The sequence below is a fragment of the Botrytis deweyae genome, assembly GCF_014898535.1.
Source record: "Botrytis deweyae strain B1 chromosome Unknown BDEW_010, whole genome shotgun sequence".
In the NCBI taxonomy this organism is placed as follows: Eukaryota; Fungi; Ascomycota; class Leotiomycetes; order Helotiales; family Sclerotiniaceae; genus Botrytis; species Botrytis deweyae.
In genome coordinates, this window is record NW_024066217.1 from 895,760 (window position 1) to 908,319 (window position 12,560).

Below are 12,560 nucleotides of genomic sequence, written 5' to 3' on the forward strand. Positions count from 1 at the left end.
AACTAATCAAATTTTTAATAATTATTATAACTTTATTAATTCAATTTAATTAAGAATTTGTTTAATATAAAAAACTTTTTATAAATTCTTAAACTTAAATTTATTATTAAATATTCATAATATAACATATTCTAACATCAAGTTAAATAAGATAAAGATAAAAAGTACAACTATACACTTATAATATATAAAATATCAATATAGACAGATCAATCATGAGTATGATAAGGTATCAAAGGTAATGCTAATATGTACGGTCGCTATATATTTGAATGAAGGAATATAGGGCATATATATAGATTCGTAGAATTGTCATTCTAGAATCTAGAAGTGGAAGTGGAAGTGAAAGAAGTACCGGTAAACTGTATATATAATTTGTTTCTCCCGAGCGTATAGGTTAATTTACATAATCAATATTATATATACAATACAATATAAAACTGAATTTAATTTATAATATTCAAGATTTATAGATATTTCTTCTCTAAATTATTATATACTAGTTTTCAAATAGGGATTTATATTTTATAAATTATATAAAAGAGAAGGGAAGAAAAGGAAAGGAAAGAAAAGGGATTTTTGTTTGAACTTTGATTAATATGATAATATGTATAATTTGTTTAATTTCATAATTGGATTGTTGTTGTTGTTGTTGTTGTTGTTATTGTGATTTATAATGTTTGAGGATATATATGAATGTTATATGAAACTCCGGAGTGTAATTCCTCGATCTTTTTTATGTATATACATCTTGCCAACTTTCTAGTTTCGTCTATTGCGTAAGTAGTTTATGCTCCTAATCTCTTCTTCAAAAACTGCTGCAATCCTTGCACGACCTCGTCCTCTACACCACTTTTCTGCCACGTTAAACTAATGACCAATGGTCCGTCTTCGAGATTCACAACATTGCATCCGAAAGGGGCACCGAATACCATTCCGCATTGCGAAAATATCAGGCCGTTGAGTTTTAGAGAATTCTCTTCGGGGACTCTGTTCAATTTAACCACGCCCAGGTTCGATAGTTCGTAAGTTTCTGATCGCTCTGCTGACATTCCCGCGAGACAGTACGATTCCACGTCGTCAATCTCTGCAACGTTCCTCAATTGTGGGACGCCGCCTCCGGCTTCGATTCTGCTCAGATCTGTCGAGATCTCTTGGGTTATCTGTCTTCCCATCGTGGCAATCAATGCTTCTTCTTCGGGGGATTCCTCTCTCGCATGACGGATTTGGTCTAACAGTCCCGCGTCCCACGTTGTGGTTATGAAGGCTACGTGGTTTGCTACGTCACTCAGTGGGAGTTTGCTAAATTTCCGCAGCGAGTATGGCGTGCACGCTTTGAGACGCAGCTGTTCATTTGTCACGACCGCGCGCGCAAGATAGCTGGTGATCAACCCGTGCAGATAACCCGTGACGGTGATTTTCAGACGGCGACTCGTTTCTACCACTCGCTGGACTTTTTCGGGGGGAACGGCCACGAGGAGGACAAGAGATTTGTAGGATTCGATGGTGGGCATGTTGGGGAAGTTTCCTGCCCATGTTTTTTCTTCTTTCTCTTTTTCGTCTGTGAGAGGTGCTGTGGTGGGTGCGAAAGATTCGTAGCCTGGGGGACTGATTTGCATGGCGTCCTCGATGGCTATTGGTTTCCCGATGGTGTTCGGTACTATATACGGCCACTGCACACTATATTTCTCAACCGTTTCTACTGTCGCTAGTGACAATTGCTCGTGCAAAGTCCGTTGAAAAGAAGCACAGCTTAATCCATCGGCAATGGCGTGATTCACTACAAAGAGTATGTAGACCTTGCAAGTCTGATCTTCCATCTCGTGCACGAGAACCCGAAGTTTCCAGGCGGGTTTGGTTTCCTGGTCCTGGAAGAGCTGCTCGTGAGAAGCTCCTAGCTCTTCGCAAATACGCGTTTCCTGGGATGGAGCATCGCTGCTTGTATGGACCGAGGAGATGGATACGAGATCGTCCCAGGAAATTTGGGGAAGTCGTTTAAATCGGGCGGGGAGGTTGTGGCTTTTTGAGCCCGGGAGGAGACCGTAACAGAGCGAGGGGTGTTTTTCTATGGTTTTGCTTAGAGCGTGTTGGAGGCGGGAGGTTAGTTCAGGAATGGGATTGGGAGTGCTAGGTCTGAAGCTGTAGTAGGATGTTACGGCACAGGAACGGTAGAGACCTAGTTCGTGACGGACGGAGTAGTAGTTGCCGAGGAGTCCTGGGGCTGGTTAGTTGATTGGGATACTTTGACTACTTGGATGGGATTGGATGGGATTATTAATGGTGGTTTCTGGAGTCTTTCTTTTAAATTATCCGGTTTATGTTGTCCTTTTTACTCTTGAATAATATGATCTTCGAGGTGGGTTGTGTGAAGGTGATGCTAAACGTGATGGGTATATACGAGTTGGAGAATTGAAAATGAGATCGTCACGCACCTGCTGGGAAGGTATTGGTTTCCATTGTATTATAGTCCATACTAACTATTAGATGCGATGAGGTGATGTGGTATGAAGAAACGAATAACTCCCTCTCGAGGAAAGTTAAAGGTTATATACTCTAAGGTTCTCAGTATTTGATCAATAGAGTCATTGGGAATTGGATGACTCCGATGCTATTCATTCGTATTCGTGAACCTTACCGCCTTGGGCAGAACAGGGGGAAGGTTGCGGTGCATGCCATGCATTGAGATAAGATACGCACCGCACCTACCTACTAGGTAGCTAGCTAGCGATGAATCATAATTTTGGGAATGGGGTGAGTAATTGGAGAGTTTGTTGTCAGGTAATGGAATAGGATATCGAGGTAAGGTTATTTATGGATTGATGATAAAGGGCACGCAGGAATTGAATGCTTTATTATCATGTAGATGTACTAATATTATGTGTCACAGTCTCTTTGGGGTTGGTAGGAATACCTACCTATGCTTCTCGAAAGATTATCTTGTCACTTCATCCATTCCCTGTATGCTTACTAGACTGGATTGTAAGATCTTACATTCGTCTCCACGTTGTAGGTAGCGGGGAACGCGGCTAAATTTGATAGCATCACTGCTACTTAAGCGCTCAGTGGGATAGGATAATAAGCGGTTGATTGTACAATATTCAATTTGATATTTCATGATTCTCATAAGGTTATACTTCCTAGCTTTCTTATTTATTTTCGGTGGATCATGAGGAAATGTTTGAGTAGCTATTCTTGTATGCACCAATTTTTCTCTTCGTGAATCAGTTTGGTTTGGTTATGAGTTTCCTCTTCAACTTCCCATCACGCATGTTTCGAGGAGCCCATCCCGCAGCATTCGAATACCACAACCTCACAGAATCAGATGCAATTCGTCTCTTGATTATACATCCAGGTATTCCTTCTTCTCCAATCCATTGTAGTCTCGTGCATACGAGTTTGAAGGAGTGTCGATTGGATATCTATGATGGCTATACCGCACTCTCTTATGTTTGGGGCGATCCAAGGGCGAGGAAAATTGTATTTATTAATGGAAGACCATTTTCTGTAACAGTTAATTTAGCAGATGCCCTTATTCATCTTCGTGATGAAAATCGACCCCTGCGGTTATGGGCAGATGCAATATGTATTGATCAGGATAATTTGGGCGAGCGTACTCAGCAATTGGGGTTGATGAGAGAGATTTATCGGCTGGGGGGTCGGACTGTCATTTATCTTGGTGAGTCTTCGGAGGAAATAGACACGCTGTTCGATTGTATTGGGAGAGGGGGAGCAGATGCTAGGTTGTCGAGAGCGCATGGTCTTGCATTTCGTGATGTGCTCTCGCGTCCTTGGTTTACGAGAGTTTGGACGTATCAGGAATTGCTTCTTTCACGAGAAGTTGTGGTGCAGATTGGGAGGTGCAGAGTTCTGTGGCAGGATCTTTGTAGTGTGTTTTTGAATGGGGATAATGAGCTTGTTGTTAACTCGGATGTTGAGGCTGGATATTTATCATATCCACAAGAAAGATCGGATACACCGATGGTCGATGTAGGTGCGCAAGAATATGCGGCTCAGATTGATTCATCTTCGCGTATATCTTCCAAGACCGTGACTCAAGCGGATGCGTATCATCTGGAAATATTGAGGAGCATGGATGTATCGCGACGGAAGTTTCAAAGTGGTGTTACTGGTGGATCTTCTCTTCTGAGTATTCTCGCATCACGACAAGGGTCGGGAGTTTCCGATTTCAGAGACATCATCTACGGATATCTTGCTGTTGCTGAAATTCGTCCTCCGTATAGTTATGGAATATCTTCATATTTGGACCCGAAAGATTATCTGCCGGTAGTGGACTACACCAAGAGCGTAGATGAGGTTTTTGTCGATGCGGCGTTTTACATTGCTATCTCCACCGAGCCAAGACGACTCTGGGATATGCTATTTCATTCCGAAACTATGCGTCCCCATTTGAAACGAAAGGGCTTACCCAGCTGGGTACCAGATTGGACTCTCGGACGAAATGACCTGCCGAATTCTAGCTGGCCGTTTGTGGGAAGCCAGATCACGGATATTCCGGCGCCTGGAGAATTGAAAATGAGTTCTAAAGTGGGACCTTGGATCATACCCGTTGATCCCCAGATTTTAACAGTATACTGTGACTTTCAAGCTATTGCCGTCGTGACCAAGACTGCTACACCGGACTTCTCAAGTTCAAAGTTTGCCGAGCAAAAACAGATTTTGATTGATACTTTCTACGAACTTCTCGACATGTACAAAGACAGGCCAAAACTTGACGTTCGGCAGGTATGGGATCTCCAATTCAATTCCAAGCTTCGGAACCTTTACAAAAGTCTCTACGTATCATGGGAGTCTCTAGGAGTACAGGATATTTTCTGGAAGAACCCCGATCTGCGACACTATAAACTTTTCAGCAAGGTCATGCATCAGGTGTTCAAATATTGCTGCAAGCTTTCCGGAATCGGCGAACTTTCTGAAGCCAAGCTATGGCAGCTTCTTCACGGCTCTCCTATTGCTATTCTGCTTATTGCGGCGATATTTCCATCTAGCAAGAATGTCACTAGTGAAAGAGCTTTTGCGCGATTCTCTAAATCTCCCTGGCTTGTGAGTATTGGGATTGTTCCCCGCTCGACAAAAGTTGGAGATTTCGTCCTTCATTTTTATGATGGGACGGAGAATCATTCTTGTGGAGTCCTGCGACCTGTGGATGATTATAGGAATGCTCATCTCGATGAAAAAATCAGGACGAAAATTTCTGTTCAAGGATTGAATTCTGATATTTCGATGTTTCACTGTGCTTATATTGGAAAAGGGTGGATGGATAGAGGATGGGTGGAGAAAAGCCGGAATATGAAGACGTGTGGAAATAGTGATATAGATACGCATATGGATACACAAACGCACAGCAATCACGAAACCAACCCAGAAATTCCAGACAGTAAATGGAATCCCAATTGGGATCATATCTTAGACTCATCTAACACGCCCTCAGAACCCAACCCAAATCTCGACCTAGCACGAAAACCAGATGCAGATGCGACTCGGGATTTGAAGTTCCTCTCAGGCTCGGATCGAAGTCTCACCTCTCCAGAAGCATATCACAATGAACTTCGTATGCTGTCGAAACTTCGCGAGTTTATGTTGGATGAATATTATGAGCCTGTCGATTCGCTGATGAATCTCATGCGGGGATTTGATAGGGCGGTTAAAACGGCGGATTTTAATCCAGTCATGATGGTTTTGCATTGAGTGGATTTCTGGGAGGTTAGGGTCTGTATTTATTGAGATTGGAATTGTTGGTTTCTGGGGGTTGGAATGGATAATTACTGTGGTTTGTGGAAATTTGGAAATGGGAATGGAAGAATTGACGCGGATTTTGTTTCTGGATCTTTTGATGATGAGAGCTTTTAGAGACTAGGAGGATTTAGTGGGTGATTATTATAGATGTACAGAAGGTTTATACGTCAGTGTACATTGGCTGCTCGAAAGATCAAGAGAATGGTATATACTAATTGACAGTGTATTCATGACAGGAGTGCTCTCCGAGAGAACTGATAGCAACTTCATAAGAGGGCATATCATAACTCGACTTGCTAGTCACCAGTTACCTATTCGAAGTAGCATCTTTCTCCAAGTTCCGGTATGCATATATAGTGAATTCACCTATCGGAAGGATTGCTAGCACAACGGTATTGAAGAGTAAGTTTGAAGGATTTCTTAGATGAATTATGTTTGAATGATATACATTTCAGATTCTCTCTCCTTTTATCCCGCTCGATAAATTGCTTTAGAAATAGCACTCGTGAAATCATAAAAATACAAAAGAAATCTGATATCTCAAGGGATTTGATGTAAGGAAGCAGCAAGAACAACCATTTTAATCGAAATTGATACGTCCTCAGACTGAATCACAATCAAGAGGAATAGCCACGACCACCCATCCTAACCGAACTGTATTCGCATCCAGCGCAACAAATCTCACTGAACCATTTCCCACCACATCTACCGAAACCACAACAAATATACCTATAAATCCAGCAGTCGAACAATCATCTCCCACTCCAACAACAAACCCCCTCTTCACAGAAACCAGCCAAACAATGCCGCCACTCCAAACAGCACACTACCCGTGACGGTGCAATAACTGACCACACTAACTTTACTACCTCCACTCTCACTCGATACACTTGTCGAATTCGAAGTATTCGGATTCGTATTTATGAGTTGGAAATTATACAAACCACATCCTGTATCGATGGAACCTGATCCCGCGATTGAAGAACTGTTGTCACCACCTGTGGATATGTGAGTTTTGTTTTACTTACTTTCTGTTTCTTTTTCCAATTATAACATTAAAGAGGAGGAAGGAAGAGAAAACCCAAATCAAAACTTACACGCAGAGAAAAGATGATCATAAACGATTTCGCAGTCGCTTGCGGAACTATTCCCCGGACAAGTTGTGGCTGCAGATGTAAAGGCAAGCGAAACGATGGAGCTGGAGCTGGAATCTATATTGTAGTTCCTAGCCGTGGATGAGAAATTGTTGGAAGCGATTTGGGTGCAGAGTTGGGTGGTATATTTCGATAGAGAAGATATATTGAAAGAGGTTGTTGTGTTGGAATCAGTGATACATATTGGGATTGAGGTTGCGGTGATGATTGTGAAGAAAAGAGAGAGTATTAATAGGACTCGTGAAATCATTTTGAATTAGCTGCTATGATCTTCCTATTCGTAGATGATTTAAGGAAATGACTTTAGATGATTGTCGTGGTGAGAGTTTCTTTGCAGACAAATTAAAAAAAATTAATCTTAGTTTCCAGAACTATTAAATAAAAGCAACCCGAAGAACAGAAAAAACTCCAACGTCATAACTCTGATTGCTGCGGTGTAGATCTCAATACATATAACTTTTTTAATCGTGTCGTTGGCTGTAGCCATCATGGTGAATGAAGGATTGCGCCAGCTGCGGTCAGATAAGGCTGCGTGGGTGCGGCTAAGCAGGTGTGTGAATGCATGGCCACAAGATCGATTAGCTCTGTATATTTATTTATATATAGTTGTCATCTTTGACAATGCTTGATTTAGGCCCCTGACACATCCAGATACAAAACTGGAATTTCTACGTCAAATTGTTGAAAACACAATTGCGAATATCACTTATTCAGCCAAGAATGATTCCAAGACGAATGTTCAACATGTTCAGTTACTCACTGTACATCTTTAGCGGAGGCTGTAATCGAAGATCATAATTTCTATTCTTGAAGAGATCGTTTCAGAAGTATTCCTTTTAAAAGGATTTAGGATTAGTCGCGGTAAACGTACTTTTTGACTACTGGCCATAATGTTAGATCGACCCCAACTTTAGGCTCGTGCTATTCCTCCACGCTCCCGTCATTATAAGCGCCTAGTATTGCTGAATTATGAAGAGAAGCTAAATTGATACTATGATAGATATAGGAAAAGAAGCTAGAAGATGGTAACAAAATCGATATCGACATTAACAACGGAAAAATCTAAAACATATATAAAAGTAAAGAAACGATGCGATACCCCAACATTGATTCATAAAACCTCTCTATTGCAGTAAAGGATTCCAGAAAATCCCGACATCAGGTTCTCATATCCGGCCACTGTGCACAAACTAATTGTTGCACAGTTTTCATCTTCTGCGCGCAGCAGTTTTGTGAATGTTGGGATGCGCTTTAGCCTCGGTGTAGAAATTTTCATGTCTGTATCAATTATGCATTATTAAGGAAAGACGAAGGAGGATCTGACAGGACCCCACGATACTTTGTATCGGAGTACACAGTCATGCTAATATGTATATGTACTTGTTGTCGGGGGATTGTTTCGCGGCGAAGCAAAGATCCCAGACTCTGTTCCAATTTTCGATTTCAGTTTGCCTATGAAGTGCAAACGCAGCTTAAAAGGTTTGATGACCTGCAAAAGTAAATCCCCCAATTGCTAAGGTTACGACAAAACAATAGAACTAGCTTGGTTTGTAAGTACTGTACCAAAATTCCGCGTTGGAAGTTTGGTCAGTCAGATATAGAATTCCATCTCAGTATACTGATAGTGAGAAGAAAGAAAGAGTTCTTGCCATGGTGGAATTGTAGATGTTGCTTGTGGTGAGCACTCATGATCATGATCATGCAACCTTTCTACACGCCCTAAAATCTTTAGCGAATTTGATACCTCGGGAGATTCAACCGCCAACGTGATATGGTCAACAAAGCTCATGATCAACAATGCTTCCCTCGATGGCTAATCGCAGAGTATTTATGACAATTTATCTGCTTTTTGTGATTTCCTATATCTGGAATGGCTTGTGGTATCGTAGTAAGTTATTGTTGAAAGACTTATTAGTATAATAATCTACAATGCGTGACCTCGAGAACTAACCTTAACTTCCTCCGATGGTAAGGTGGATACATTGTCATCTCTGACAGCTCTCGCTGAACACAAGGATCAAAACCTCTCAATTCACGTGAGAACTAATTAGCTATGAGCAATTTCTCTTGTGTATTTCACTTGCTATAGACGAATATGTACCATATAACTGTCCGGTGTGTCTATTTTGACTAGCGCGAATCTGTAGAGCATGTAAGATCTCATGTACCCCGCCGAGCGTGCCCCGCCAAATTTCGACAATGGACGTTGACGTCAGTATATCAATCACACTATGGCAATACTTACGTAAACGCCCATTATTCGTCCAATTGTTGAAACACACTTGAACACCAGAATCACCACGCAAATATAAGGTTATTTAATAATACATCATTAAACTCCATGAGAATCCATCAAATCTATCATCAATAGTAATCCATTCGCATTTAACTCGTCGAATTTCTTGCCTTCCACTTCTCAAGAAACACTCGCTTTCTCATTGACCCTCTCTCCTTTCCTCTACCTCTTTCTTTTGACCATCTCGAGTCAAGTACAAGTGTACATCAAGAAAAACAAAAACAACAAAGATTCCAGTCAAACAGAACCATCTATTTGCTTCATACACTTTTCTAGGCGTAGACATGCGGGCGTGGAAGGATTGGTGCTGGTTTCGAAATTGCTGGTGCTTTTGTTCGTATGTCAGAGTTGTCGAGTGTTTGAGACGATACTGAAGGGATATAGGAGATTGAGCAGCTTTAGAACCGAAAGTATGGTACCGGGGCGAATGGTGATTGGTACTCAAGTGTGGTACTGGACTGGTATTGCAATGGAGATTGCGGGATAACGGAATCCGGTGCAAAGAACGAACGGTCGAGATAATTGGTGTTCGAATCATAGTCTTGATAATGCCCATATTTATTGTAATTGGCGATGGATAAGTCCTGTACACCGTTTTGTTTGTAGGAATTCTGGTATGGGATGAAGTTCGAAGGATAGTGTGGGTGACAGCTCAGAGTGCCGGAAGCTAGAAATAGTTTCTCCTAGCTTCACACTACAAAGCTGCCTCTCGATGTCAACTCTTCCGTGGCTGCTGGAGATTTCCAAATGTTTTTGGAAAGTCAATGTTATCTTTTTTTTTTTTTTGTTTTTGGTACCTCATCATTGCTCTATTCCACAGAGTACATTGAGAGGTGTTTCCCTGTTCAATTGGACTATTTGGTTAGTATTTCTATCAATGTGTTCTTTTCTTCCAAAGAATGGCCAATTATTGATTATATTCCTTAAATAATACATGGTGAATGCTTCTCGTGATTCATACTATACCTCGAATCTCTCCAAACAAGTCGAGAACCTTTTAACCATGTTCTTATATTCAACACATTGAGGTAATTTATTTTATAAGATAAGATGGCACATCCAACTCTTCATCTCTACTCTCAAACTTTCAATATACTCATCCGAAACTTTGAGATTTCATATACTACATGCGAGTGGAAGTAAACGTCCTCACGGAAAAACATACTAGACTACGTCGTTGAAAAAGTCATGCGGTCTATCGAGCGCTGTTGACACTCAGATTCATGTACATGACCTCGACTTCGAATTCCTGTTTAAAACATTTGCTTCCTAATAGCGGCATAGTGATTGATCAGTCTTCTGCCGCCTTTCGTTTTGTATCCAAAACGAAGTTTTTCATTTCTTAGCAAGGACATTGTTCTTGCTGGACTCAAATTCTGTCTCCTGTCTCGGATGTGCTTTTACCTCCATGTACCACTAGACAACAGGGTTCTTGTTTCCCCCTGAAAGTTATAGTCTGTTTGTGCCCAGGTGAGGATAGTTTCAACGTTTTGACAAAGAGGCCAAGGATATAGTCAGATTATGGTTTTTGTTTCCTGGGAAAAACTTCACAAGTCCAAGGGCATACCAAAGTTACGATCGATTGAAAAGGAGATTCAGGCAAGATGCAGTCACGTACTGATTTCTATTTTCCAGAGAAAAAACAAGCGCTTGGCGAGGTATTTGGACTGTCGTTACCTAAAGATCAGGATTTGGTTGTACTCTTCAAGAAAGCCAACGCAAGAGTACAATCAGATCAGAACTCATACCTAGAACCTAGGACTAAGAGAGCATAAAAAAAGGGATCGATTGGAGAAGTGACACTGACTGGCATCTCATCACATCAAGAGCACGATCAAGTTATCATTCATTGCAAATAAAGCATAGCCTGATCCTACCATATCGAAGAAAGAAAGCCAGATTCCGAATTATCAACAAAAAGTCCTCGAGTACTTGCAAATCTCCTCACGCCACGCACACATCCACCTTATAATCCAGTAGGTACCATAATTCATTCCACATTCACTCTCAACAACATAACTACCCCGTACTCGAAGTCTCAAGCCTTCTAATCAGAACTATCGCACCAGATTAAAATCTAACCTTTCTAAACCCCATATCCCATAATCACACGTATTGCACACCAGATCTGAAATCTTGCAAATATAAGTATGTATCTATCTTACCTAGGTACTATGTAAACCACACTCTACAGACAAGCACAAATACATACTTAGGTACATAAGCATATACCTAAACCAACCACAGCAAAAAAACAAACAATAAATAAATCAACCCCATCGCTCCGATTCCAGAATCCGAAGCGGGTCAACAAGTAACCAAGTCACCAGCTAATTAACCCTCAAAACCCCATCTCAACATACATCCTCACCTCACTCTCCACTAACTTCCCATTTTGACCTCAACCCCAACCTCAACCTCAACCCCAGATCTATTATATCATATCAAACCCCCAGAATTTTTTTTTAAAACACATCATAAATCCCTCCATCCATCCATCCATCCATCCATCCATCCATCCATCCATCCATCCATCCATCCATCCACACTCCTCCCTCCCCCCTCCACAAAGCTACCCAAACCCAAACTTGATCCATACCCACAGCTATCCATACCTAGGTAGCTACCTCCAGCTACCTAAAGCTTAATCAGCAAGTCCAAAAAATCACCAACATCACTCTCCTTCCCTTCCCTCCCCTCTCTCCCCACTATTCAACCAAGCGAGATCAAAAATCACCGGCAAAACACTTACCCGACGACACGCAAAAAAGTACCTACATAGTAGATAGATATCAATCAGACTCCCTCGAGCTCCCGTCTCCCCTCTCTTATCTCATCCTATCTACCTATCTCATCCCATCCCATCTCATCCCAAGAATTACAGTACTACCCATTTCTTTTTTCCACATTGCATATCGCATATCGTATTTCTGTTTGTTTGTTTATTTATCCCAAGGAGGTACCTACCTAGCTAGTTATTTATCTACTCGATTATTTACTTATTTATTCATTAGTTGCTTGTACCGCAATCTGGTGACATGGAGAGGTGAGATGAAGATTATTGGTTAGTATCTTATTGCCCGGGTGTGTGAGAGCGAATATGTAGGTGCTAAAATGTATGGGGGAAGTAGAGGATGTTCAATCACCTCGATCCAGCAATGTTAGAATCATGTAATGGCTCCAGCTACCAAAAGAACTTGGAATGGTGAATCGCTTCGAGTGAGGTTTGGACGCTCGCGAGGATTTGGAACAAAAAGCAGGTTGAATGCTCGCTTCGATTGGGTTATCAAAGAATAGCAATTTGAAGAGCATAACGTTGCACAGGCATAGATTGATTAATATATGTTCATTGATAA

General features: G+C 41.3%; 3 protein-coding genes across 3 annotated transcripts; 1 reads left to right on the plus strand and 2 right to left on the minus strand.

Moving 5' to 3' along the window:
• Positions 1-788: 788 nt before the first annotated feature.
• EAE98_005338 (uncharacterized protein) lies at positions 789-2,457 on the minus strand (the record flags this gene model as incomplete). Its single annotated transcript, XM_038952960.1, has 2 exons — positions 789-2,215; positions 2,433-2,457. 2 exons carry the CDS (start codon positions 2,455-2,457, stop codon positions 789-791), a joined length of 1,452 nt encoding a protein of 483 aa, XP_038810802.1.
• An 810-nt stretch (positions 2,458-3,267) lies between these two features.
• EAE98_005339 (uncharacterized protein) lies at positions 3,268-5,706 on the plus strand (the record flags this gene model as incomplete). Its single annotated transcript, XM_038952961.1, has 1 exon — positions 3,268-5,706. The coding sequence occupies one exon, from the start codon at positions 3,268-3,270 to the stop codon at positions 5,704-5,706; it is 2,439 nt and encodes an 812-aa protein (XP_038810803.1).
• A 523-nt stretch (positions 5,707-6,229) lies between these two features.
• Positions 6,230-7,652, minus strand: EAE98_005340 (uncharacterized protein). The gene is made up of 2 exons (XM_038952962.1): positions 6,852-7,652; positions 6,230-6,752 (listed from the first exon to the last, which is right to left on the minus strand). The coding sequence occupies exons 1-2, from the start codon at positions 7,156-7,158 to the stop codon at positions 6,538-6,540; spliced, it is 522 nt and encodes a 173-aa protein (XP_038810804.1). The 5' UTR covers positions 7,159-7,652; the 3' UTR covers positions 6,230-6,537.
• Between the last annotated feature and the right edge of the window lie 4,908 nt (positions 7,653-12,560).